Consider the following 26,934-nt stretch of genomic DNA (forward strand, 5'->3'; position numbering starts at 1 on the left):
AGACCTCTGCTCCTTCAAGCTGACCTCCTCTCACCGTCTGCCCCATTTCTCGCACTCCTCAGGCAACTCCAAAACACCAACGTTGAGTTCGGTGACGACAATAGCCAGCTGATTCGTTTTTATTGGGTTGCGTGCAAGTGCTGATCGCTCCCGTCCGGTCGTTTACATATCCCCTTGGACTAGCGTCGCCCAGCCGCCTCTTCGCCTCGCGCTGATTCCCGGTTTCCTTCCCAGTTGTCCTGCGCAACCACCCCTTTCGACATCACCACCGCTTTAGTCGCTCTCGACTGCCACTCGCTCACCCCACACTCACATTCACCCGCTCTCCGCCTGCTCTTCTTCACACCCAGGAACCGCAAACGGACCCTCTCCCCAACCACAACCTCGCGCCGCTGGTTTGGCCGACCTTCCTCCCCGGTACTCGTAAGGAGTACGCCCGCGCCTGAGGCAACTCGATTTCGCGCACCTAATACACCACCACCTCCACCCCAACAACTCCGCCCACCATGAAATTCTCCCTATCCAAGTCGCTGTTATGGCTCGCTGCCGTCGCCGCGCCGCTCGTCTCCGCTGAGCGTGTCATCGAATCCAAGTCGCTCAACCCGTGCATGTCCAACTCCAGCTTCTCCGCCACCCTCTTCAATGTCGCATTCACCCCCAGCAATCGCAGTCTGGGCTTCAACATCGAGGGAATCTCAAACATCGCCGGCAAGATCGAGGCCGACATTGAGCTGCTCGTATATGGATACTCTGCTATGAACCAGAAGCTCGACCCCTGCAGCCAGAAGGAGCTCGAGGGCATGTGCCCCATGAACGCCGGCCCGCTGACCATCAAATCCAACATCGACATCAGCCAGGACGTTATGAGTGTAATTCCAGGTAAGGCACGCCTTCAACGTCGTGGTTGCACACTTCTGACATGATATAGGCATCGCATACACAATTCCAGATCTCGACGCTGTTGTACGAGTAAAGATTAGGGATGCGGAGTCGCATGTTCAACTGGCATGCGTTGAGGCAGAACTGTCAAACGGGCATTCAGTCGACCAAAAGGCTGTGGCATGGGTGACGGCTGTCATCGCAGGTCTGGGTCTCATGGCATCTGCTATCACCTCTGGACTGGGTCACTCCAACACCGCCGCGCACGTCGCAGCCAACGCAATGTCACTGTTCGGTTACTTCCAGGCACAGGCCTTCATCGGTCTCTGCGCTGTTCCTCTTCCCCCCATCGTCTCCGCCTGGACCCAGAACTTCCAATGGACCATGGGTATTATCCGCGTCCAGTTTCTCCAGGACATGGCAACATGGTACCAGCGTGCTACCGGCGGAAGCCCAACCACCTACCTCTCGCAGTTGTCGTACATCTCAGTCGAAGTACAAAAGAAGAGGAAGATGAGGCGTGCTCTCGACTTCACCACCGGCGCTGTCGGACGCCTCATGGCCCGTAGTAACGCTGCCGCCACCGAGGCACAGGCTGGTGGAGACCGTTTGGTTCTCCATGGCATCGAGCGTGTCGGTTTCAAGGCCAAGATTGAAACCACCAACATCTTCTTTACCGGATACACCTTCTTCGTCATCTTCGTCCTCTTCACAGTCATTGGCGTAGTCGCCTTCAAGTACATCTGCGAAGGTCTTGTCAAGGCTGGCAGGATGAAGAACGACAAGTTCGTTGACTTCCGCAATGGCTGGCAGACTGTACTCAAGGGTATCCTCTTCCGTGTTGTCCTCATTGGCTTCCCACAGATGATGGTCTTGAGCTTCTGGGAATTGACCAAGCGTGATTCCGCTGGTCTGGTCGTTCTGGCTATTCTGTCCATGCTCACCATGATTGGCATCCTCGCCTGGGCTTCTTCAAAGGTTGTTCGAATCGCGCAACGCTCCATTGCTATGCACAAGAACCCTGCATACATTCTCTACTCAGACCCTGTCGCGCTCAACAAGTGGGGTTTCCTCTATGTCCAATTCAAGGCTGCCGCCTATTGGTTCATCATCCCATGGCTCGGATACCTCCTCATCAAGGCCATGTTCGTCGGTCTCTCCCAAGGCAGCTTCAAGACCCAGGCTATCGCACTTGTCCTCATCGAGGCTGTTCTGCTTGTTGGCGTATCAGTGCTTCGCCCATGGATGGACAAGAAGACCAACGGTTTCAACATTGCCATTGCTGCTGTCAACTTCCTCAGCGCTTTCTTCTTGTTGATGTTCACTGAGATCTTCAACCAGCCGGTAAGTAAGGCAGACTCTTGTGACTGTGCTCAAGCTAACCTCCACAGGCCATCGTCACTGGTGTCATGGGTGTCATCTTCTTCATCATCAACGCCGCCTTTGCTCTGATTCTCCTTCTCATGCTTCTCGTCTCTTCCGGATTCGCCTTGTTCACCAAGAACCCCGATACCCGCTACCAGCCCATGCGCGACGACCGTGGCTCCTTCATCAAGTCGCAAACTCAGCTAACCACTGAGCTCGACGCACTCGGCGCGACTGCCCGTGGTGAGGGCAAGGGTACTCACCCTTACACTGGATCAAGGAGCCGTATTGACGACGAGGATGATTACTCCTCCGAAGAGCAGCGACAGATGGCTGCCAAGGAGGGTGGTTTCAACGAGCACTATGCGGCCGTACCACCACGAAGCCAAGGCAATGATGGAACTGTCTCACCGTCACCCCCATCCTTCTACGAGCGCCGAAGCCCAGCACCGTCATACCGCCCCGGCAGTAACGGTCAAGGCCAACCGCAGCAGTACCGCCAGAACAACAGCCCAAGCCCTTGGCAGCGAGGCGCAGGATATGAACACTGACGCCAGAGCGAGCACGAGGAGCAGGTGGGCCAAATTATCGATTCGTACAAACGCTCCTCGGTCGCTCAGCAACAGCAACAACAAAATCAACAAAACAGATTCTGAGCTATCTATGCGTTTTGTGCATATTTTGGGCATCCATACCAATATACTGTAATCATCAATCGAAATGGGTTCACATGGCATCAGTGCAAATGGCGCGATCACACGATTACCCATCATGAAGTCGGCGTTTTACTTCGACCTCTCTGCATCCGGTTGGGCAGAGAATTGTATCTTTGGGGTTTCCGTTGACTGATAGAGGGGCGACGTTACCTATATATCCATCTCGTATATATGTAGTCTTTCTCCGTCTGGCATATCATCGGCTTCTCCTTTCTCCTTATGTCTGGGTCTCTTTTTCTCCTTTGTTAAATCGTGGGCGCATCGGGAGAACATTTACCAATTCCCTTCAGCGTTTCTGTTCGCATCATCGCATGCGCTGCCGGCGTGGGGCAGATAGTCAATGGATGGTGACTAGGAGAGTTGGGGATAGAGTAGCAGAGAAATCAATCCTTCAAGCATTCAAGTACTATCCATCTCCCCCTTTCACACCTACCATACCCCTGATAAGAAGCAACACAGTCTTATCAATATCTGAAAACCAAAGTATGGTCTACCCCTAAATACCCGTCTGATAACCTGTAGCATGAAGTTCGGTTTGGGCTCCACTCTTGTGCATGGCGGCTATTGAGGTTAATGGTCGGACTGTCAAATTTCCCTTATCAGCGTTGACCATACCTAATTTGGGGGTACGTGATATCAACAGGTGCGAGGCTGGTATCCGGATTGAACTCTGGAGCGAACGGGTGGCTTGGAAATCGCCCGATGAGCAAGGTCGAGATGGTACAGTAGCCTGATAGGTCCCCCACATGCAGCCATGTGTGCTCACCTAGCGCAATCTGCGAACTACACTTGCAGGTGATAAGCCCACGCCCGTTGTCCTAACCTTAGCTCGAAGCTTGAAGCCCAGCGACGTCAACAAAAATTACTTTATTGGCCTACCGGCATGTGCATCCGGGGTAGTTTATTCACGACGTTCGATGCTGTAAGCGCAGAAGAGGGGGTGTCGGCGCAGTTTCTCCAATTCGATGGCTAGAAAATCCAACGATGGTCACGATGCATGACGAATCTTTCGAGCGATGACACAGGCACGTCCACGATAAACGATGTCGAAGTTGGGAATTGATCAGTCTTCTCTCCGATGCTCGGCCGTGCGAAAAAAACGCATCCCATCTCCACGTTACGCTGTCATATTTGCGGACGGAACGGCAGCCAAACGATACACCAGTGATTTGAGCCAACGATGTGCTAGCGATAACTCACGATAGCTCCACACTCGTTGCGATCTCATGACTTGACCTGTGACAGCTGCGCAGCCCATCCCCACAAGTCACGGTGTTCATGCCGACGTCACAGAGAAGAAGCACCGAGTGTCCCCAGAATACCTCCGAGCGAAGACGTCAACTGTCGCATCTGTCCAAGCAGAGAGCCCGATGCATGGCACGCAGCAGCAAAACCCGTCGCACACAAAGGCGAGTCCTCGATGGGGCAAGGCGACGTCGCGCAGCCCAATCAAGCCACGCACGTTCACACGATGCTGGCCAGTGATTGGGGATCCGAGGCCAAGAATCGCGCGCCATCTGCACGCTACCGGTATTAGCCAACGCGAGACAACCCGGCTAGGAAAGACGTGTGAATGGTTGCGCTTCTGGAATCACGCATCTGTTTCCAGGGGACGCGCTTTGTCTTTTCCCCCTACGAATCATCTGCTTCCAACATGCTGCCTAAGATTGCGCAGCGTTGGTACGGGTAGGGATGAATGTGTGCCACCCGTCCCCGGATACCCCGGGGCGCAGCCTTCTTTGCTTATAGACCTGTTTGCAACTCCGATCGCTTTTCGACTCATCGATTCACAGCCATAACCCTCTGGCTGCGGGCCCTCCGCACGCGCCATCATCTTTTGCGACTATCACCCACAATGCTTCTTACCATCTACTAGGCTGCGCCCAAGCCTGTTTGTGGACCCATCCTCTTATCTCGTGTACGATTACCTGTAGTACTACCATCTTGCTTTCTTTGTTGGTTCGCATCACTAGGTTCCGGACCCAGCTTCGACACACGCCGACAAAAAAGAGACGTCTATTCGCTTTTTAACGTTTCACATTTCCTGCCCTGTTTGAGATCCTATTCCTGTCTCGCACCGTCTCTTGGGGTCCGTTGTCCAACTCTCGCCCGCATTGCGCTTCAAGGTTCAGGCAACAGTTATCAACGCGCCACCCGCACACTGTAACCGTACAGTGTTACTTGTCAAACTTGAAGACTTTCAAGCAAGTGTTACTGTAAAACAAACATGGCGCAGCTTGCACGATTCACGTTCCCTGCTCCAATGGAAGAACCAGCGGTACTCGAGTCACAAGCAACACTTACGCAAAAAAGGCAACAACCACAGCTTCACCTACTTACGGATAACGCAACAAACGAACAGCAGAAGGTTATCGTTTCCGACAGCATATTCTCAGGACCGGCTGTCATTCAAACACTTTCTACACCACCAATGTCTCCAACAAGAAAACGGTCCATGACCATGGGTGCTCCAGATCCTCGCAGCATGCATAACAGTGGTGCAGTTACACCTCCCATCACACCCGGTAGTGTGTCGCATTCCAAGTCCAATTCCACATCATCCGACTTTCTGAGCTCTTTGTCAACCTTACGGCGTGGAGATTCTATATCGTCACTAAACCGACCTCGACTGTCACTGGACGCGTCACCACAAACTGGCAGCACTGAACTCACCACCTTCCCGTATCACTTAACGGACTATGAATTCAAGAAAGACGACCGTGGGCGGAAGAAGACCATCGGCGAAGGAGCATGGAGTGATGTATTCCTGGCAAAGCCATGTCCTCCCAAGGCAAATGAACAGTCACTATCACAGCCTCCCTGTGGACCAGAAATGACACCCCCACTCACTCCCGTGCGAACCGTAGATTCAGCCATAGATCTTACCAGACTCCCCATAACGCCACCCATGTACGCAGTCAAGGTACCAGCCATGACCAGCGCCAAGAAAGTGCTCAGCGCAGAAGCAAGAATTCTATCTTACCTTTCTAGCTTTCCTGATGCAGAAAACCACATCGTGCCTTTCTACGGCTTGGATATGCGCACCGGCTCCCTGCTTCTTCGCGCCATTGACGATACGCTAGAAGGCTGGATCCAGAAGATGCTCAATACACTCGACGAGGACTCGCGTGCAAGGAAACTCGCTACAGTCTTCCCTCATATCGCCCTCACCCTTCTCAAAAGTCTGCAATGGATGCAAGAGAAGTTCTGCACACACGCGGACATCAAACCCTCCAATATCCTCATCTCGTCTCCCTCCGCCAGCATATCAAATCCGGTCTACGCAGACTTCTCCTCTACAATTCTCAACCACCCTGATGCCACTATCGAATCTTGTGCATCACCCTTGGGCGCGGGAACATGGGATTACCTCGACCCCTCACTCCTCAGTTCCTCATCTACTACCCCACCTTCTGCAACATCGGATCTCTGGTCCTTGGCTATCACCCTACTCTTCCTTATCTTGGGTTCTTCTCCGTATGATGTTTTCAAAGCCAACAAGTACCAACAACGGGAGATGATCAAGTCAGGATGTCCACTGCAGTGCATGAGGCATGACGACCAGGGAATCAAGAATATGAAGAGGGTGCAGAGCTTGTCTAGAGACCTGGGTTTCGATTTGTTAGCGTGGTTTGGAAAGGTGCTCGTGAAGGATGGAAGCAAGAGAGTTGATTTGAAAGAGTGGACGCAGGAGCTAGAGGGTGCTGTCAAGGCGAAGCTGTGAGAAGGGCATGCTTTACAATGTATGGCAACATGGGATTCGGATTGGGGGGATGACTTCGCTTTTCTTGAAGGAGATCTATTTCATGGCGCTTATGGGTGGTGAAGGTACGCATTTTCTTTTCGTGCCGTAAAGGACATTCGCTAGATACCCCCACTGTTATTTACAAATATCGTAATCGGTACATCGCCACTCTTCTCACTCACATCGTTTCACCCTCTCGTGTGCGCTTCCGTTGCTATGACACTCTGACCTGATAAGCATGTCGACCCGTACGACAATAGGTAAACTACCTAGGCGTCGGCTAGATAAACAGGATACATGACCATGCAGACATGGATCTATCTAACGACATGCATGCCGCAAGATACGAAAAAAAGAATGCTTGCTAGGCTCACTTACAACCGATCCAATCGTGATCGGATGATCTGCTCAAATTCCATGTAAATTTTATTACGAAGAATGTTCATCGGTACTTTCAAGTTTTCTACACGTTTCTGCACATGCAAAACTTCAACGGCACAACGATCTGCTCTCGTTGATAGGTAGCAAGCAAGTCATCTCTATGTGTATATGATCAGTCAAACTGTACTATGAAAGCCACTATCATCATTCCTTTGATGAGAAGCGGCGGGCCAATGGCTTTTGGTGTTAGCAAGGCGATACCGCGCGCTGCATCTTGTCACGCGAGAGAATTCGCGGATATCACTAACACAGACAACTTCAACGGAAAACGTGACCTCGTCCTTATTGAGTCGGTGATCAACTCGGGAAAGTCTCTCGTCAATTCTATCACGCCGTTGCGGGAGTCGTATCCTTCAGTTCGTATCATCGTCGTTAAAGGAGTAGCTCAAGCTGATTCTGTGATCATAAAACCAGATAAAGAGGATGCATCAAGACTGACAATGCGTTCGCCGACATGCTGAGGGGCGATCGCGAACTGCATATCGTTGCATTGCGCAAGCCGAAGAACAAGTACAAAGAGAAAGAGCGGACCGATGTGGGACATAGGTTGTTTAACACCACACAATTAGACTGACCATGATGGCTCGACGGATTGTCTGAAGGGACGAAACATGCACAAATTCTCAGCTCTCTGAGGTTAGAAAGATTGAAAGATGCTTCTAAATTCCTGTAATGGTCCATCATGGAAAAGATGGAACGGTCAAAGTTGATTCGACACCATACCAAACGCTATGCATATCATCCTAATTCGTGTTGAATAAGAAGCCCACCCAGATGTTGTTGAACATGCCTAGTGCGCCCAAAACGCCATACCTCATATCATCATACATGATTATTTCAAGTGAAGCTTGTTGAACGCTTCACCCGATTCAGCCACCCCTCTTCTTGGTCAAGTTTAGAACATGCCGTCAATCTCGCCAGTCTCAACATCAACATCGATATTCAGATATCCAGGAGCAGTAGGCAGACCGGGAATGGTCTGGATATCTGCCGCAAGTGCATACAAGTATCCTGCACCAGCCGCCATCCTGACATCCCTGATAGGGACCGTGAAGCCAGTTGGGGCACCCTTGAGGCTGGGGTCGTGGCTAAGGGAGTACTGTGTCTTGGCGACGCAGATGGGTAGGTTGCCGAAGCCTTGCTTGACGTAGGTGTCAACCTTCTTTTGAGCGAGCTCGGAGAACTCAACAGCGGAAGCACCATACATCTTCTTGGCAATGGTCTCCATGCGTTCTTGTACCGTACCACTGTTGACGTCGTAGAGAAGTTTGTAGTCGGGCTTAGGCTTTGCAGAGGCCTTGATGATTCCCTCTGCAAGGTCTACAGCCCCCTTTCCACCTTCGGCGAAGTGGTTGGCTGGGATGGCGTCCTCAGCACCGGCCGCGATGGCCTCTTCGCGAATCACATCGATCTCAGCTTGGGTATCGGTTGCGAAGCGGTTAATGGCCACAACGACGGGAACACCGTACTGCTTGGCGTTCTCAATGTGCTTCTTGAGGTTGACGCAACCAGCGCGGAGGATGTCGATGTTCTCGGTGCGGTAGACTTCGGGGAGTTGCGCACCAGGGCTGATGTCAGGGCCGCCGCCGTGGTTCTTAAGGGCACGGACGGTCGCGACGATGACAACGGTGTCGGGCACAAGACCGGAGGAGCGGCACTTGATGTTGAAGAAGCGCTCGCCACCCATGGTGAAGTCGAAGCCGGCCTCAGTAACAACAAATCCGGTCTGAGCGTCGTGGTCCTCGTCTGGCTCAGTACCAGCCAGCTTGAGAGCGAGCCTGTCTGCAATTACAGAAGAAGCGCCGATACTGATGTTCGCGAACGGACCGGCGTGAACGAAGACGGGAGTGCCCTCAAGGGTTTGCATCATGTTGGGCTTGATGGCATCGACAAGCAGAGCAGTCAGGGCACCACCAGCACCGATGTCGTCGCAAGTGACAGGGTCGCCAGCGCGGGAGCTGGCAACAACCATGCTACCAAGACGCTCGCGGAGATCCGAAAGGTCCTTGCTGAGCGCTAGAATAGCCATGCACTCGCTGGCGACCGAGATGTCAAAGCCAGTCTCGCGAGTCTGACCCTTCTCAGTTGGCGCTTGACCGACTGTGATTTTGCGCAGATGCCTGTCGTTGACATCTAACACACGTCGCCAGGTGATGGTTTCCGGGTCGATATCAAGCCTGGCAAACTTAGAGATCTCCTCCTCAGTCAAGTCATCTGGGTTCGTCTTGTCGATACCGAGCTTCTTGAGACGACGGAACATGACCGGAACAAACTCGCGCTTGCCCTTCTTGGCTGGCACTAGGCGCTTGTATAGAGCAGCATCCTTTTGGGTGTTCTCGTGGAACATGCGCGTCTCGATAGCAGCAGCCAGCAAGTTGTTCGCCGCGGTGATGGCGTGGATGTCGCCAGTAAGGTGAAGATTGAACTGGTCCATGGGGATGACCTGGCTGTAGCCTCCACCAGCGGCACCTCCCTTGATACCGAATGTCGGTCCCATGCTGGGTTGACGCACATTGGCAAAGCATATCCTGCCCAGGTGCGCGCCCAATGCTTGCGCGACACCAATTGTGGTTGTTGACTTACCCTCGCCGAGCGGGGTAGGAGTGATACCAGCAATGAGAATGTACCTTCCGTTGCGGCGGTGCTCGAGTCGCTTCAGCAGAGACAGGTCGACTTTGGCCTTTGTTGCACCATATGGCTCTAGCTCGTGTGGGAGAATGCCAACCTCCTTTGCTACGGTTGTGATCTGCTTTGGGTGCTGCTTGCGTGAGATAGCATGGTCGGCGGGTATCGGGTCTTCGATGCGAATGGGCAGAGGCGAAATCTTACGCTTCTTCTGCCTGTCAAAGGTCGCGTCGGCGGAGTCGACAAGGTTCTGTAGCAGCATAGCGATGGTCATAGGACCTACACCGCCGGGTACTGGGGTGATGTGCGACGCAACCTCGACGGCAGAGTCATAGTCGACGTCTCCTACGAGCCTCTGTCCGCTCTTCTTGGTGTCGTCTGGGATGAAGTTGGTGCCAACGTCAATGACGACAGCACCGGGCTTGAGCCAGTCTCCCTTGACGAACTGCGCCTTGCCAATGGCAGCGATGACGATGTCTGCCTGGCGAACGACTTCCGGTAGGTTCTTTGTCCTCGAGTGGCATACAGTGACTGTCGCGTCGGCGTTCTTCAGAAGGTAGCTGACGGGGCTTCCCACGATATCGCTACGTCCCAGTACGACGGCGTTCTTGCCCGAGATGTCGATGCCGGCCTCTTGGAGAAGTACCATGACACCCTTGGGTGTGCATGGGGTGAAGAGAGGCTTGCCGCCGCGTTTGGCCAGCTCACCGATGCTTTGGATGCCGAAGCCATCGACGTCCTTCTCGTCCGCGACGGCTGATGTGATTGTGTGTTCGGAGATGTGCTTGGGGAGGGGCAGTTGGACGAGTATACCGTGAACGGCAGGGTCATTGTTGTACTCGTAGATCTTGTACAGGAGCTCGCCTTCAGTAAGGTCTTCGGAGAGATGGACAAGCTCGCAGTCGATGTTGGCCTCTTCGGCGGCCTTGAGCTTCATGCGAACATAAGTGCTGGAGTCGGACCTGTCACCCACTGTCTGCTGTCAGCATTCCATGTCGCTGAACACGCCCCCAATGGTACGCGACTCACCTTGGACAATTTTCAGGCTTGGACGGTATCGCGGGTTCTTCTCTTGCTTCTCCTTGATCTTCTGACCCAGCCTCTCGCGGATGCTCTTGGCAATGGCAGTGCCGTCAATTTTCTGTCCAGCCATGTTGAAGCCTGTGCTGGAAAACTGCCTGGAACTATGCGCAGTCTTGACGACAGTATATAGATGGCGGGGAGAAGTCGAGCACCAATATTTTCTCGGCGGGGTAGCTGTAGCTTGCGGAAAACAACGGGCGAGAACACCAACGCGTCCGCCGCAGATCGGATACACTTTCATCGTCCTACCAATCCTGTCTGCGAATCTTTTCCAAGTCTAGTGTGTATGGCGCGACGTGATGATACGCATTTCTATGTATGTTTTCAATGACTCAGTCTGGCCCACGAGATAGCACTATGGACCCCGGGAAAAGAACAAAGTACGCCGACGCCAAACTTTCTGCTCCGCGACTCGCGTGTGCGCGTTATTACGTACCACTCAGGGTCCTCGGTCGGAATGGGGAAAACATGCAACGCGAACATGGTTCAACATACATCGTGTGGTACTACCAAACCAGCCCGCTCTTCTGGTTATCCTGCTCTCCATCTGCCTTGTCCTGAATTCTCCGTACGAACCTCTGCGGATCCGCAACTATCGAACGGAGCCACCAAAATTCTAAGCTTGCGGATCAGGCTTTGCACGCCTCCATCAAGATTCCATACATGACAAACATCTGTTCCGCCATGAGCGTAAGACGCTCCATGTGATCTGGGTGGACGAAGCGCGCAAACCTATCCGGGTGCCATAGGTTTCGTTCCTCCTTGAGCCATTCATACGAATATTTACCGGAAGCTTGCAGCAATGCTCGCAGATCGTGGGTGCAGATGCCCAATCTCGAGACATCTTCCTTGAGCAGCTGACAGTCCCGTTCAGTGCACTCGTCGACGTAGCCTGTCATCGCTAGGAAACTCTGTAGTTGCCCGGGTTTGAGCAACTCTCGTATATCTTCCACAAACTGACCGTATGCTGCCTTGGAGTCTTTGTGCACTGCACCATCACCAAAGACGAGCCAAGAGCCATGTACAAACCCCTTGATGTCTTTCCTATCGGTGACCACAAACCAGTTGCGACCCATGTCGCGAATGACTTTCACCTTTTCACCTTTTCTTAACACTAGCTCCCATGAATCCGCCCTATGCGGCCGACCAGACTTCTTGGTAGTCGCCCACTGGAAGGGAACGTCATCCTCAGTCTTTCTTGGTACATGTCGTATTTGCTGGTCAGAAACATGGGGTTCGTAGCGGGCGAGCGGGCGAGAACATGAGTTCCGAGAAGAGTCGGTGTCAGAGACAGTGCCAGGAGGCGAACTGCTTAGCGTAGGCTGGTCAGAGCCGTCATCACCATCAAAGTTGGTGTGAATTGGCTCTCCCTCAGAATGGACAATATACGGTGTGTCCAACCCGGCAGAGTGCTTCTTGATGAATGCGAAGGTCTCGCCCTTCTTGGTATGCGGGCTAATTAAGACGTACTAGAAGATGTCAGCTGCAATGGACGATGACATGCGCGGACACTCACAGCGAGCTCTTTGTTGATCCTAACCATTCGCTCATCTTGTCTCGCGTCTTTCCACAGCTTGTTCCACTCGACGCAGACCAGGTTTGCCTGAAAATTCCAGAGATGACGGTCGCCGCTCTTGATGTAGTATGATCCATTGGCATGCCACTGGATATTATCCAGAGTACGAGAGTCCCTCAACGAACCATTTGTGATATGGTTGCTCTTACGGAATCCGGAACTGCCTTCGCGTAACTTGGCCTCGAGTTGCGCCGGAACATCTGCGCATGCCCAAGCTGTGCCTGACCATACGACGAAAGAGTCAGCGGCACCAAGTTGTACTCGAATACCAGAACGAAGAGTCTCGGAAGCTTCTACTGCTTGTATGTAGGACCGTAATGCTGGCGGAATCTCGGGTCCGATCATGAAAGCCGATGTGCTGTCTCTGCGCTCCCAGCCGAAAAACCACGACCCGGGTTTGCTGCCGTACGAAGCCCATGTGATCCTCTTAAAATAACCTGCGCATAATTCTCTGAGTAAGTTGTTTGGTAGACATGTGCTGCGTATAGCGGTCAGCTGGATGTTAACTTAGAGCGATCGTGTTATCCTACGAGGTGTAACCGTTCGGTGTGGCGATAAACTGATCGCTGCCTCGACTCAAGGCTACTATATACTCGTTGGGTGCCAGAGGCTCGAGCCTGTCTAGCATAGCTGCTATGATAACAGTATCGGGCGATATGGAGGACATATCGAACGTGGGAATTGCGCACGGCTACCTGCCCACTACAAGGAGAAATCAAGGACCTGATGTTGGACTTTTTTGGAAGCTGCGCCCAAGTGTTGTGTGTTTACCGATGACGAAGTGGAAGCAAGAGCGTGTTTGCGCCAAGACAGCGCTCACACTGAAGGGCAAGTGCAATTCCTGCATCATCGGTGAAGATGAAAGTGATGAAACGTTGGAACTCCAAAAAGAAAAAGTGAGGATATCAAACCCAGAAGCACACCGTATGCCTGGATTATCAACAGCGCCGTAGCTGGCGTCTGTACTGAGCATGTGATCAAGCTTAGACTTGAAGAGATGGAAGCTCGGTGGCAGTGAAGCGTGGAAAGACGCGCCCTCCGTCTTCATGCTGTATACATCTCCGACAAAGTAAAAATAGGCATACGTCAAGAAGTCAGCTTGTAATGAATTACAAGCACAGAAGTGAGGTCCAAAGAAAGAGGGCTGTGTTGACTCAGAGGTAGACGATCAAGAAGAGAGGACGAATATCACCCGAGCTGGACTTACTATCTGAATCATCTGTGAATGGCTTCAAATCACCAACGTACGAATAGATTGTTCTATGAGTCACAACAAGTTGCGTCGTTCGCGAGTACGTAAACATATGCTGATGTACGACCAAATGGGAGTGAGGTGAGCCGTCGTGACTCACATCAACAAGCATCGCTGAGTTTAACACGATCTAGACCAGTAGCCTCAGCTCAGTACCCATAGTCTCTGAACTCTTCGTGTTGAGGATCTGGGCCAAGACAGAGAGGTGAGGTTTATAGGAATGGCGGTTGATCCATGGATGCGGGACAAAGCACGCTAGTCGGTTAGCGCCAAGCAGCCCACTTCGCCCGCTGAACGTCGATATGCACAAGAGTCACCCGAATTTCGAGACGCCGCCCGCCACATATAAGCCGTCACACCACCCCACCTCCACATACATATCGCAAACATGAGGCCCATTCTTCTCTCGGGACACGAGCGTGCGCTCACGCAAGTCAAGGTACGCATGCGCAAGGCGTAGCGGAATGGGAGGGAGAAAACTGACAATAGACAGTACAATGCTGATGGAGACATCATTTTCTCCGTATCGAAGGTACGGGCTTCTCCCAGTTTTCTGATATGTGGAAGCTGATTTTTGCAGGACCACGTCGTTTGCGCCTGGTACTCACACAACGGCGAGCGGATAGGCACATACCACGGACATCAGGGAGCGCTATGGACCGTCGACGTAAACCCATCTTCCGAGCTGCTAGCCACCGGTGGCGCAGACAACACCATGAGGCTATGGCATGTGCAGACCGGCAAGCTTCTCCACACCTGGGAATTCAACACCAGTATCAAGCGCTGCGAATTCTCTCCAGACGGCAGGCAGCTACTCGGTGTCACTGAGAAGCGCTCAGGACATCTTTCGACCATCTGCGTCTACCCCATCAACCCCGACCCAGAAGCGCAACAATCGGATGAGCAGCTGCTCAGGATCGTATGCGACGAGTCCAAGGCGACGGTTGCTGGTTTCTCGTATCTCGCGAAATACATCATCAGTGGACACGAGGACGGCTCGATAACTCAGTGGGATGGCAAGACTGGAGAGCTGCTCAGCTCTAACTACGATGTTCATGAGCCAGACATGCAAATCAGTGAGTGCCTCGAACAAAACCCAGGTTATAACAGAACTAACAAAATGAAGCCGATATTCAGTGGGCTCCCGACCGAACATACTTCATAACTGCCAGCAAGGACAAGACCGCAAAGCTTGTTGACGTCGAAGAGCTCAACGTGCTCAAGTCATACGTTGCCGACACGCCCCTCAACTCCGCGGCGATCACTCCGGTAAAGGACTATGTTATTCTTGGTGGAGGACAAGCGGCTATGGACGTCACAACCACATCTGCGCGCCAAGGAAAGTTCGAGGCCCGTTTCTACCACAAGATCTTCATGGAGGAAATCGGTCGTGTGCGTGGTCACTTTGGTCCCCTCAACTATGTCGCCGTACACCCACAAGGCACCAGCTACTGCAGTGGAGGAGAGGACGGTTACGTGCGCGTGCACCACTTCGACAAGCCATACTTTGACTTCATGTACGAGGTTGAGCGGGAGGTCGCGCAGCAGTCGAACTTGTAATGATATGACCTCATGAAGAATGGTTGATATGGTTCGATTTGGCTGTATGCATGCAATGGCGTTCCGGCGGTCGGGTTGGGTGCTTGTCAAAATTAGACGAGCCTTTGTCAAAAGTTCATGAGCGAGCAGGGCACATATAGACACTTTATCTCAGCGTCCGAGCACCATGTACCTCAACAATGAAAACTTCACTAGCAAGCTTGTGAGCGCATGTTCAAGATGATTTATATATGTCCCGCCCCAAGCACCAGCGCCTGTCCACGAATGGAGCAGACACCCAAGCATTAGGTCAATAGTACAAGCAAAGGGCTTGAAACGGGTTTGTGGCTGATCTTCCTGCTTTTGACAAACGAGTCCATCATCGAGAAGGAAGGACGACGTATACTGAAGAGGTTTTTGCTATAGAATAAGCGCAAAGGGAGAACACAGCGCGCCGATCGCGTTGTCGCGTGCTTGATCGAGCGTGATGTAAGACGCGCACATGAATATTTTCTTCAACTCCTTATCAGATCCAGACACGATGGATGGCTCCAGTATATTAAAGCCGGCTTCCATGAGCTATGAGGCACAATGAGTAAGCCCGTAACAGCAGTCATCGCGAAGGTTGATGGTTGGGTGAAGTGAAAGAAGGGCGGAAGAAGGGCTGCAGCCTCAGCGAACGTGGAAGCTTCGAGAGACCCTGCCCTAAGCGAGGTTAGCGCGTGTGGCGGTGACCTCACCTGTCGCTCCGACTCATCGCGGCCTTGCATCGCTCTTTGGGCCTCTACATAAGCAAAAGCTCAATCTTCTTTACTCCATTGCTCTTCACATCCAACCCACCTTCCATCACACACACACATTCGCCGATTGACAAATTCGTCGACGAACAAACACCGACTTCATCAGCACAACACCCCACATCTGCGCCCAACTCAGCCTTCCGCACACAATAACCACAACTTCATCCCCTCTATCCCTTAATACCACTTTCAAGATGTCTGACGACTGGAACTCTGTTACCAAGATCGGCAGCCGCACTCGCGGTGGCGCCGCTGGACCTCGCGAGACCGTAGTCAAGGGCAAGTCGGCTTTGAACGCGGCCCAACGCAGCGGCGGCATCGTCGCCACAGAGAAGAAGTTCGCTTCAGCCAACGCCGTGAGTACTCCTGACACGTCTACTTAGCCTAAACCACTTTGTTCTTCGTGATACCCCATCAGTTCACTCAAAACAATGCTAACGGACCAGCCACAGGGAGCTTCATCAGAAGGCCAACGCCTCACCAAAGTCGACCGTTCAGACGATATCGTCAAGCCCAAGACCGTTGGCACCGTTGTTGGCCAGGCCATCTCCAAGGCGCGCTCCGAGGCAAAGAACGACAAGGGCACTACCATGACGCAGAAGGATTTGGCTACAAAGTGCAACAGCACACCCACAATCATTGCGGACTTTGAGCGCGGTACTGCGACACCAGACCAGAAGCTCCTAGGAAACATGGAGCGCGTGCTCAACGTCATCCTACGGGGCGACAAGATTGGGCAGCCCAAATTCCCCAAGAAGAAATGAGCGGATTATTGCCAAGGTCACAGGCTAGCCGCAGATATACGGTCAGGCTCTGACGCTGCAATCTTTTGCGCTTCAAAAGTCAGCTTTGGCTGCAATAAATCTCTTCTGGATTAGCGGGCTTGGGATGGGCGTTTGGTGGACATCACGGCAGAATACCACAATGGTGAACAGCGTGCGATAGCTACGGCTTAGCCTTTATCGCGCGCCTTTGCAGCTTGGTCTCATTGAGCAGCTGTATAAGCTAGATAAAATCAACGATTCATGAGCAAATATTGCAACTGTGTACAAACTACGCCCTTGACGTCATCGAAGCCATCTGGCATACAGTCCCTTAATCGATCTAGATATACCCTTCGTACACAACAAGCAAATCCCGATCTATTTAATGTGATGCTGAGCAGATTTAGAAGCAACATCATGCTTGTACGTGTCGCGCCTTGATTTCGTGATTGGCTCTTGCACGCTAGCGACTCACCGTCAGCCCGCATTCACAACGCATCCTCTCTGCAAACCACACCAACCATGATATCCTAACTTCTTCCTATACTATGATCGTGCCCTCTTATCAATCCAAAACAAGAATCTTTGGTTTCGGCATTCCCATGTAAATCATGCCTTCAATTCCAGCCCTACTACCCAGGCGCTTTCTATATTCACCCTGCACCCAGTGTATTTGCGCTAATGTTCTGCCAGACCCATCCTTCTCGTCTCTACCGTAATCGTCTTCTTGCTTTACTTCAGCATGAGTACTTCGAATCACTCGTCCGTGGTGCCTGCCCCGGCTGAACCGGAACTGGATTACCACTTCAAGTATACCGTGCAAAAGGGCTTCTTCGCTCAGAATGAGAATGAAACTGATGACACGACTTTTGATTTTGTATGTTCGTGCCTTCTTCCTCCATGTCTTGACACATCTCATAACATCTCCAAACGCCATTCCGTCTTGGCTTGCAAGGTGGCTGACTAACGCATCCAATAGAAGGCACAAAATTTTGGATTAATCAATCGTTCTTATCCTGGAGAGATCAACAGTGAAGACCGACAGTGGAGGCGCTTTGAGACATATGTGACCGGTCTGGAGGCAGCGAAGAAAGAGGGCGAGAGTTACAAAGTCCTCTTTCTGGGTCGTCATGGTCAAGGATGGCACAATGTCGCAGAGGCGAAGTACGGAACGAAGGCTTGGGATGTATGTTCCTCTTACTCCTCTACCACTTGTTACATCCCATCTCACCTCATATCAAACTCCTTCCAAATCGGGCCATCTGTCGAAAGGCGTAGATTACGGCTTCACTCCTACTCTCTCACCCATGTTGTTTTTCACTCTTTTGCTGTACCGTTCTCTCGCTCTCAACTTCGTCTTGTAAAGGTCGCTGTCGAAGAGCCATGTTGCTGACATGAATAAAGTGTTACTACGCCGCCCTCGACGGCTACGACGGCATAACCTGGGCAGATGCCAACCTGACCTCTACAGGTCAAGATCAAGCTCTTGCTGTAAACAAGCTATGGACTGAACAACTTCCCCTTGGGATCCCGTCTCCACAGACTTATTACGTTTCCCCCTTGACCCGCACGATCGAAACAGCAAATCTGACGTTTGGAGGCCTCCTTCTCCCGTCATCTCAGCCCTACGCGCCCTACATAAAGGAACTCGTTCGTGAGGCCCTTGGCGTACATACCTGTGATCGCCGCAGCACAGCAACTCACCTCAAAAACACCTTCACCGACCCGAAATTGACGTTCGAACCTGGATTCTCAGACGAAGATCCTCTTTGGGAAGCTGAGTACCGTGAACCGCGGGCCGCAAGACGGTACCGACTGGCCACATTCCTGGACGACGTCTTCGCTTCGGACAAGAACGTGTGGTTGAGTGTAACCAGCCATTCTGGAGCAATTAGAAGTATGCTCGAGGCATTTGGTCACAGGATGTTTGCGCTGGAGACCGGAGGTGTGATACCCGTTTTTGTCAAGGCGGAGAAAGTGCAGGGAAAGAGACAGGCTCCGCCCAAGGAACCTAGCGACGCTCCGCCGCTGTGTGATGGGCCACCCAAATGAGGACAAGGAAGCAGAGAAGGCATATATTGAGAGCGGAAATCTGCTATCTCACTTGTCCGGCAGGATATAGTTGCAATACAAACCGTCATCACCCTATCTGTGCATTTTCTTCTCACTGTTGTTTAGCAACCCAACATCAAGATCAAGAAGGTAGGGAACAGGAAGTTTGTTTAACGTTCATTATTATTCATAGCTATTTAATAGGCTTCAAGAAGGCAACACCACCGCTCTTGTCGCTGTTTAAGCCCTCTTACCAAAGACCTTGTCGAAGCCAGTAAGTGTGAGCCTGTACTTGACGTTGTCGTTCTTGTAGACACGCTCGACTGCCTCTTTGCAGCCCTCCTCGCTAAGCTGGATTTCTTGTACCCAGGACTTGATGTTCTGCTTGGACGCGAGCTCGAACATCTCCTCCATCTCGGGCCTGTTACCAATGTGAGAAGCACCCATGTAGCAGCCGTTAGGTGCGAAGACCTGGGCGGGCATAGCGGGGAGCGGGTTGTCAGGGAAGCCGACCATGTGGAAGGTTCCGTTAACCTTGAGAATGGAGAAGTATTCTGAGAGATCGAACTTGTCGGTTGCATCTGCGGTGTTGATGACAAAGTCGAACTGGAACTTCCAGGGCTCAGCCCAACCCTTCTCCTTGGTGACGATGAAGTCTTTGGCACCCATCTTCAACGCATCCTCCTTCTTGTTGGGAGAGTGCGAGATGACATAGGTGTCAGCGCCCATAGCTACTGACCAGAGGACACCGAAGTGACCGAGACCTCCCAGTCCGATGATACCGACCTTCTTGCCGGGGCCAGCCCCTAACCTCTTCAAGGGCGAGTATGTGGTAAGACCAGCGCACAGCATGGGCGCGGCGAGGGCAGTGTCGAGGTTGTCCGGGATCTTGAAGACAAAGTATTCGTGGCCACGGATATGGCTAGAGTATCCACCCTGTGCGACTGTGCCGTCGGTGTGCTTGGCACCGTATGTGTCGACTTGATTGGGGCAGTAGTTCTCCTGGTCGTTCTTGCATTGGTCGCAGGTGAGATCGGCACCGATCTGAGCACCAATACCGGCGCGGTCTCCGACCTTGACGCGAGTGACCTTGTCACCAACCTTGACAACCTTGCCGATAACCTCGTGTCCTACGCAAAGAGGAAGAGGAAGCTCCTCTCCCCATCCTCCAGTGATGGTGTGGACATCTGAAGCGCAGACACCGCAGGCGTCAATGGCAATGTCGACGTCGTACTCCTCAAACTTCTTGAGAGGTAGCTGTAGGATTGTTAGAACAGCAATGGGCTAGTCAATTGGCTTGTTTACTGACCTCCTGACGCTTGAACGTGCTCCAGTTCTTGATGTCAGTCACCGCGAAGGCGTCGGTAGTCTCTGGGTAAGGCATTTTTGTGTGTGGTTGTGTTTTGAGGTATGTGATTTGGTGTTGGGGAGTTATGAGAGACAATGGAGGGGTAAGTGTTGAGGGGCATGCACACGTATTTCAAGCATCGGTCAATCTCCTGCCAGCTGGTAGAGTCGGCCCATCGCATTTCGCGCAGTGAGGTCATAACAGTGGACGGGAACTAGAAGGTCCCCGCCATTGAGGCTCCTGGCGCCCCCTGATTGGGCAGACACCCAGCCACGAGCGCGTTGTCTGTTGAGGCGCGCAGCTGTACCTTTTTCTGACCGTCACAGACGCGTCAATGATCGTGTTTTTAACCGTTGCATCGGCGTTCTGCCAACGGTGTCGAGGGCTAGGCCCTGAACCATGCCATGTCGCAGTCCCTAACTCACACTATACGTTCGGTCTTTCCGATCGTGCCGAATCGTAGTGGGGTTCGTCATCGCATGTAGATAGCTTCAGCGGTATTTGTCGTCGACAATTCTCTTGCAAAAATGTCGTAGGTAGACACCGGCGAATCAGTCCAGAGGAACGATGACAGATTGTCTTTCCGAGCTCGTTTCGATCGGGCAAGGTGCGACAGTAGCTGATCCGAGTGCCGAGTTGCCGACGTCATCTTCAAGACCTTCATTACATCCCCAGCCTCTTTCATCAACGTACAGAACTTGCAGTCTCGTTTGTCTTCTTTCCTCTTTCCTTCTCTCTGAAAATGGTTTGATGGTAGCGCTGACAAACGTTGCTGGAAGATGGGTCGGACAATCTGCGAGTACGAAAGAGGCTAGATAAAGCAGTAACGAACCGTGCAAAATGCATAATAGCACGCGGTTGTCGTACATTAGCATGCGCACAAGTCGATGTGATGTACATCTGCTTTTCCAAAACTCACTCTTCCACGCTAGAACCTCCTGCGCTTTCAAGCCTCCGCCCAAATCCCTTCTTATCCGGTACCCCGCATTCGTCAATGCGGGGTGATTGGCTAGAGGCTTACCCGTTTGGGCATTCCGTGATCGAGACGAGCACGCGTGAAGAGGCGCTTTGCCAGTAGAAGGTGAGCGGAAGGTGATAGACTGACGGAATCCGGGAGAATGAGCGCGAGGTCAGTTTGCCAACCATGGCATGAGCGATACCGCCGCGCCACGTTCTACTATTTCTCCGCCTCTTCAGCCTCTCCTCCATCGTCCCTGGTCACACTGAACTTGACTCCTCTGATAATACCGCACAAATTGAAGCACAATGGCCTCTCCGGCGGCTGAAGGTACTATGAACGCGCTTCGATTCCACGGTCAGAAGGACTTGCGATACGAGAAAATTCCGATACCACAAGTCAAAGCAGGACAAGTCAAAGTAAAACCAGCATGGGTAGGAATTTGCGGATCAGGTATGAACCCAGATGTGAAAGTTGAAGCACTGAGACTGACCTTAATTTATACCTCCACGAATACCTGGGTATGTACATGAATGACGAACATGCGCTCCATAACTGAGTACCTAGGTGGCGCGAATCTCTGCCCTACTACGCCCCATCCAATCACCGGTGAAACGGTTCCACTTACCTTCGGGCATGAGTTCAGCGGCACAGTGGAAGAGGTTGGTGATGGTGTGACTGACTACAAGCCCGGAGACAGGGTCGTCATCCAGCCTATCATCTACGATGACACCTGCGGCGCATGCGAGGAAGGTCTGCAGAACTGCTGTTGGTCTAATGGCTTTATTGGCCTGTCGGGTTGGGGCGGTGGTCTTGCAGACCACATTGTTGTCCCAACTTCTACCCTTTATCATCTCCCTGATAACGTACCACTTGAGATCGGCGCCCTCGTCGAGCCTCTCGCTGTTGGCTGGCATGCTGTCAAGATCAGTCCCTTCAAGAAAGGCGAGGTTGCATTAGTCTTAGGCGGTGGACCTATCGGTATCTCGACGATACTAGCACTGAAGGCGAACGGGTGCGATAGGATCATTGTTTCTGAAGTAAGCAGAAAGAGGCAAGAGTTCGCAAGGAAGTTCGGAGCGCACTACATCATCGACCCAACCAAAGAAGACCTTGCAAAACGCTGTCGCGAGCTCACTGGAGGCAAAGGTGTGCACGTAGTCTACGATTGTGCTGGTGTCCAGGCGGCTCTCAATCAGGCTGTCCACGCTACCCGTGCCCGGGGTTGCATCGTAAACATCGCCATATGGGAAAAGCCTTGCACTATTTTCACCAACGACTTCAACTTCAAGGAGCGGACATATATGGGTATCGCAACTTATGAGATTGGCGACTTCCAGGAAGTCATAGACGCGCTGAGTAGAGGGGACATGGATCCGAAAGAGATGATCACACAGAGAATTGGCTTGACCGAGGTCGAAGAGAAGGGCTTCAAGAGTTTGATTAATGACAAGGACAACCAGGTCAAGATCTTGGTAGAGGTCGGTGGAGGTTCGTAGTGGTATCGATTACTACAGGTTCTCATATCATGTGATGGCTACCGCACTGTTGGAGGACTGGCCGGTACTATCTGCCTAGGGCATCGAATTAATCATGGCAAACCCCTCTTCCTTATCAATCTTCTTGTCCTTGATTACGTCCATCGGAACTTTCTGGATCCGCGCAAACCATCGCAAACACGATACATCAGCAGACATGTGAACAAGATTGATATATCGCATGTAGTGTTTTCGATAGACCTGGCACGCGTGTGTTACGTGTTGAACTAACAGCAAGCTGCACCACTCTATCTAGGAAGAAAAAATTATAGCAGTAGAGAATGTCGTCAGGTCCCCCCCGTTGCCGTTGCCAGCTATGTCTATCGAGGATCCCCGCCGCACTCAGCGGTGTCGAAAACAGCTCCTTGTTTAACAAGTGATCATGTACGAGTTCTTAGGACTAAACTCGTCACACACACCAATCTTCTGGTGCACCTCTGGGGTCTCGCTCTCAGAGCAGTCAGAAGAGGTGAAAAGGTTGACTGCCAACAGCACATTAGCTTGTTATACTCCCGTGTAAAACGAGGGGCAAGATTGAACCCTACCTTTACAGCTGGGGTTTGCGACGGCGGTGATGACCAGACTTTTGTTGCCGTCGAAGATTCTAATGCACCTGTTGGCGGGCAGGTTTTCGAGTCGTTCAATCAAGCATCCGGATGCAGTACTGCAAGCAGAGCATGTCGATATCGTAAACGACAGGGTATCTGCGGCAGTGCTAGATGCAATGAATGCCGAGATGATCGCAAGAGCAGTAGTAGAGAACTGCATGTTGGAGAAGCTGGATGGTGTAGAAAGTCCGGTGTTGTTGAGATAAGAGAGGTGGCTACGAGAGATGTGTCTACCCCGGATGCAATGTCGTCGAATCTTATATGGGAAAGTTCCGTCGAAGAAAGGACCTTCGCAGTTTTTCCAACTCATATCGTCTTACTGGTATTGCTGGACTGTGACTACGCTGACGTCTGCGATCAATGCGGCTCGTGAACGAAGAACGCGTAAGCACACCCTGTTTGACCGTGATACCTCTTAAGCGACCCGTGCCAACATCAAGAAAGAAGTTGGTGACTATTTGTGCTATGCAAGTATTGGCCACAAGGTAGGCCGGGCTAGTCAATGTTACATGGGCGTAATTACAGTAAGCACACATGAGCAGCAATCCACTGATCCGGATTCTGATTCGTATTCCAGACATACAACAAACAATCATCGTTATGATGAGCTTCAAACATTCGACTTCACTCCCGCGCTTATTCCACAGCCCAACTTGTGAAGGAGGGAATGTCTGCTATACCCAGGACCAGTGTAATAAGGGATGTGACGCAAAGAAAACCAAAAACACCACCATAAGCACTTGGACAACGATTGGAACTAATGATACTCAGATGACTAGTTGTTTACTGACCGACTGATATCTTATAAGGTCTATCAGAGCAAATTATGTGTGTAATAGCATGTCGAGAGATCCATTGTGGGCTACAGTATATGGGAAACCTCGATTCATAATCTACATAACTCTGGAGACTGCAAGCTGACTACTAGTGAGACGCTGACAGTCATCGTGAAAGTGTCGCAGAAAATTATGCGGAGCCTGGTGCGACCCGGTAGGCATAAGGGTTATCTCCGTCACGATCCGAGACAAAAGTTAGAAAGCGTCCTCTGTCTTGGCCAAGTAGGCCAAAAGAGGTTTTACAAAAGTCTTCTCTCTCATTCATTGAACGAACAACGAGCGGTGCTTTGAGGTATTACCGCGAATGATATCACACGGTGTCAAGAGAGAAGACTTTGATTTACTATGGACTACAACGACCAAGAGCAAATACGTTTAGTTTAGAATTTGCGTGGCTCGAGTCAAGCAATACGCCTTTGAGGTAGGCATGTAGATGTTAAAGGTTGATTGCGAGGTGTTGTCCGGGTGCGAGGCTAGAAATGGGGCTGATACAGACTAGCCTGACCGGGTCTGGATAAAAGGGGGCATACTAAGACCCTATGTTGCAAGTGTGTCCTCATTTCTCCACTAACAATGCGGGTCTCGTGCGGTCTTCGAACACTAAGGCAATTACAGAGAGCAACACCTTTGACTGATACAACTCAAGACATCATCTAATTAGACTCATGAATTAGCACATTCTTTGACCACGGACACCTTTGATTAAGCAAAATCTGATAGAGCGAATGCGAAGAGGTTCCACCCGGGTTATGTGTTGAACTAACAACGAATAGAGTCATCCCTCCAAATTCTGAAAATCGATGTGTAAATGCAGTAACGACTGTGTTCCAAAGGTCTCGTCCATTTGCCGTTGCCAGCACCATCTATCTCCTGTCCGAATGTCTCCCTGTAGGTTTGCAGACCCCATCATGACCCCTTAGGAGCAGATGACTTTGTACGCAGCGCGAGCGCCGAACACAATAGGTCTGCAAACATTCGAGCCTACAAAGCCAAATATTTGATCACCGTCACCCTCGCACTTGGAGTTGCCATAGAGGAAAACTATAACGATGGTCAGCAGTGGCGTCGTGGTACGATAGGAATAGCATGTTATTGGAAAGTATTCGAAGGCAGGTGATCACTTACGCGTGCATCCGGGTTTGGCGAAGTCCACGACAAGACTGCCTTGGTTGGTCAAGGGGGGGTTTGTGGTGCAAAGGTCGCTTTGCTTGATCTGGTGATCGGTTCTAGCACAAGGGCCATTGACCGTATCAGCTGGAGACGCGCAATTGTTGCAAGCCCAGGTCGTAAAAGACAGTGGGTTTTCAACAGCAAGCGCACCAGTTACAAGGGCGAGGCTAGATAAGAGGGTAAGAGTGAGCTGCATTTTGGAATTGATTCGAGACTGTTCTAGAACTGCTGATTGTTGAGTTGTGCTGGAAAGAGTTATGTGAAGGCGTGCTCTTCCAAAGTGGGTTTCTGGACAACTTTATACAAATCGACATTGCTCATGCTAGCACACAACGATAGATTCGAGTCAACTCTTCTTACTACAACGGATGGTGGTGACGAACGGCTACCAACACTTACCAACACTTCTGGGGTCACGACCGGTGAGCATGAGTACGAGCCCACGCCCCGTGAAAATGTTCATACTTCTTTAGTAAACCTTGAATGAAAGGCTTGGGTCTGGAGACCTTCTCGAGGAATCAGTGTTGCCGAAAGGTTCAGCCCGCACACATGATGGTCGTACGGGCGTTGACGCAGTAAGCGCTTTCGATCGACACTTACGGCAAGCTCCACATCTAACCCATAGAACCACATAAGAAATCCCCCGTTATGCGAGACCATTTGCTTCAATGTCTTCTTCGAGACCAATGTATCCATTGGTTTGGCTATAATATGAGAGGATATTGTGATGGATGCAGAGGTCGACGTTACGTTGAGGCGTTGTGACCAACACATATGGCCACTTGAATGACCTCAGCAATGTTGGAGCTAATCGTATCGGTGAGTTGTAGAGAATTATGATCTGTGCGTAGCTAGGACGCTTCCCATAGGTCTCGGTGGATGACTCGTTAAAATTCGTGAAGACCATCACTCGCAACAGTTGTTGAGTGCCGCGATATTCAAGCGAACCGAAACTCTGAATAAATGATTGCAGGAGTACGAAAGGGCATGTTCCACCGCATGCTCGATCATTAAGCCGCAACACTTCCAAGGTTGCACCTACTTAAGAAGTTTCATGTGTTCAGATAGCTTTTACAAGACGGGCGAAGATGACAAGGCGAGTGAAAGATCCAAGAGTCCGGTATTCATCATGTGTTGAACGGACGGTATCTCATGTCCGAGTTTTCTTAATTGAGTAACATAAGGAGCCAGTTAATGGAGAATTCTCGCACTGTACGCTAAGCTACAATATCCTTCTCGTCGCTTCTCACGCTATGTCTCTAGCGTATAATCTTGTAGCCTCTCTTGAACACTGGCACTGGGTCACAAGCTGGTGGGTCGCTCAACGTTTATAGTGCCCCAGCCTCTTTAGAGCAATCTACCAAATTAGAAAGTTGTACTGTGTGTCTTGTCAACCACCTGGAATAGCTACCGCTGTGACTTGGAGACTTGCTTGTCCTTGCTCGAGTGAAAAACACGTTTCTGACACGATATTGTCGTGTGGCCACGAGAGACAGGGGCTGTTGGCTGCGCAGTCAGAGCACAGCCATGATGCGAAAGATCCTGCATCTGGAAAGGGATCATGGCTGGTGAGACTGACGGGGGATTGGAGAGTGGTTGCTGCCAATGTCAATACAACAAGGAATAGCTGCATGGTTGA

General features: G+C 51.5%; 11 protein-coding genes across 12 annotated transcripts; 6 read left to right on the forward strand and 5 right to left on the reverse strand.

Moving 5' to 3' along the window:
- Nucleotides 1-506: 506 nt before the first annotated feature.
- On the forward strand, nt 507-2,795 carry AA0111_g3526 (Flavin carrier protein 1; the record flags this gene model as incomplete). Its single annotated transcript, XM_028649420.1, has 3 exons — nt 507-879; nt 929-2,223; nt 2,271-2,795. The coding sequence occupies 3 exons, from the start codon at nt 507-509 to the stop codon at nt 2,793-2,795; spliced, it is 2,193 nt and encodes a 730-aa protein (XP_028509186.1).
- Nucleotides 2,796-5,187: 2,392 nt separating this feature from the next.
- Nucleotides 5,188-6,684, forward strand: AA0111_g3527 (hypothetical protein; the record flags this gene model as incomplete). The annotated part of the gene is made up of 1 exon (XM_028649421.1): nt 5,188-6,684. One exon carries the CDS (start codon nt 5,188-5,190, stop codon nt 6,682-6,684), a length of 1,497 nt encoding a protein of 498 aa, XP_028509187.1.
- Nucleotides 6,685-8,041: 1,357 nt separating this feature from the next.
- On the reverse strand, nt 8,042-10,924 carry AA0111_g3528 (C-1-tetrahydrofolate synthase; the record flags this gene model as incomplete). Its single annotated transcript, XM_028649422.1, has 2 exons — nt 8,042-10,743; nt 10,801-10,924. The coding sequence occupies 2 exons, from the start codon at nt 10,922-10,924 to the stop codon at nt 8,042-8,044; spliced, it is 2,826 nt and encodes a 941-aa protein (XP_028509188.1).
- A 559-nt stretch (nt 10,925-11,483) lies between these two features.
- On the reverse strand, nt 11,484-13,097 carry AA0111_g3529 (hypothetical protein; the record flags this gene model as incomplete). The annotated part of the gene is made up of 3 exons (XM_028649423.1): nt 11,484-12,323; nt 12,371-12,908; nt 12,961-13,097. 3 exons carry the CDS (start codon nt 13,095-13,097, stop codon nt 11,484-11,486), a joined length of 1,515 nt encoding a protein of 504 aa, XP_028509189.1.
- Nucleotides 13,098-14,070: 973 nt separating this feature from the next.
- AA0111_g3530 (Eukaryotic translation initiation factor 3 subunit I) lies at nt 14,071-15,242 on the forward strand (the record flags this gene model as incomplete). The annotated part of the gene is made up of 4 exons (XM_028649425.1): nt 14,071-14,121; nt 14,176-14,214; nt 14,263-14,758; nt 14,809-15,242. 4 exons carry the CDS (start codon nt 14,071-14,073, stop codon nt 15,240-15,242), a joined length of 1,020 nt encoding a protein of 339 aa, XP_028508908.1.
- Nucleotides 15,243-16,215: 973 nt separating this feature from the next.
- AA0111_g3531 (hypothetical protein) lies at nt 16,216-16,785 on the forward strand (the record flags this gene model as incomplete). 2 transcript variants are annotated; one of them, XM_028649427.1, is made up of 2 exons in its annotated part: nt 16,216-16,377; nt 16,468-16,785. In XM_028649427.1, 2 exons carry the CDS (start codon nt 16,216-16,218, stop codon nt 16,783-16,785), a joined length of 480 nt encoding a protein of 159 aa, XP_028508907.1. The 2 variants fall into 2 exon arrangements, with proteins under 2 accessions (XP_028508907.1, XP_028508906.1); XM_028649426.1 differs by having other exon boundaries at nt 16,474-16,785.
- A 742-nt stretch (nt 16,786-17,527) lies between these two features.
- AA0111_g3532 (hypothetical protein) lies at nt 17,528-18,837 on the forward strand (the record flags this gene model as incomplete). The annotated part of the gene is made up of 3 exons (XM_028649428.1): nt 17,528-17,662; nt 17,765-17,971; nt 18,190-18,837. The coding sequence occupies 3 exons, from the start codon at nt 17,528-17,530 to the stop codon at nt 18,835-18,837; spliced, it is 990 nt and encodes a 329-aa protein (XP_028508905.1).
- A 240-nt stretch (nt 18,838-19,077) lies between these two features.
- AA0111_g3533 (hypothetical protein) lies at nt 19,078-20,221 on the reverse strand (the record flags this gene model as incomplete). The annotated part of the gene is made up of 2 exons (XM_028649429.1): nt 19,078-20,094; nt 20,147-20,221. The coding sequence occupies 2 exons, from the start codon at nt 20,219-20,221 to the stop codon at nt 19,078-19,080; spliced, it is 1,092 nt and encodes a 363-aa protein (XP_028508904.1).
- Nucleotides 20,222-21,685: 1,464 nt separating this feature from the next.
- Nucleotides 21,686-22,642, forward strand: AA0111_g3534 (hypothetical protein; the record flags this gene model as incomplete). Its single annotated transcript, XM_028649430.1, has 1 exon — nt 21,686-22,642. One exon carries the CDS (start codon nt 21,686-21,688, stop codon nt 22,640-22,642), a length of 957 nt encoding a protein of 318 aa, XP_028508903.1.
- A 408-nt stretch (nt 22,643-23,050) lies between these two features.
- On the reverse strand, nt 23,051-23,449 carry AA0111_g3535 (hypothetical protein; the record flags this gene model as incomplete). Its single annotated transcript, XM_028649431.1, has 2 exons — nt 23,051-23,163; nt 23,227-23,449. The coding sequence occupies 2 exons, from the start codon at nt 23,447-23,449 to the stop codon at nt 23,051-23,053; spliced, it is 336 nt and encodes a 111-aa protein (XP_028508902.1).
- A 1,592-nt stretch (nt 23,450-25,041) lies between these two features.
- AA0111_g3536 (hypothetical protein) lies at nt 25,042-25,491 on the reverse strand (the record flags this gene model as incomplete). The annotated part of the gene is made up of 2 exons (XM_028649432.1): nt 25,042-25,166; nt 25,251-25,491. 2 exons carry the CDS (start codon nt 25,489-25,491, stop codon nt 25,042-25,044), a joined length of 366 nt encoding a protein of 121 aa, XP_028508901.1.
- Nucleotides 25,492-26,934: the final 1,443 nt, after the last annotated feature.

Source organism: Alternaria arborescens (genome assembly GCF_004154835.1).
Source record: "Alternaria arborescens strain FERA 675 chromosome Unknown contig_6, whole genome shotgun sequence".
NCBI lineage: Eukaryota > Fungi > Ascomycota > Dothideomycetes > Pleosporales > Pleosporaceae > Alternaria > Alternaria arborescens.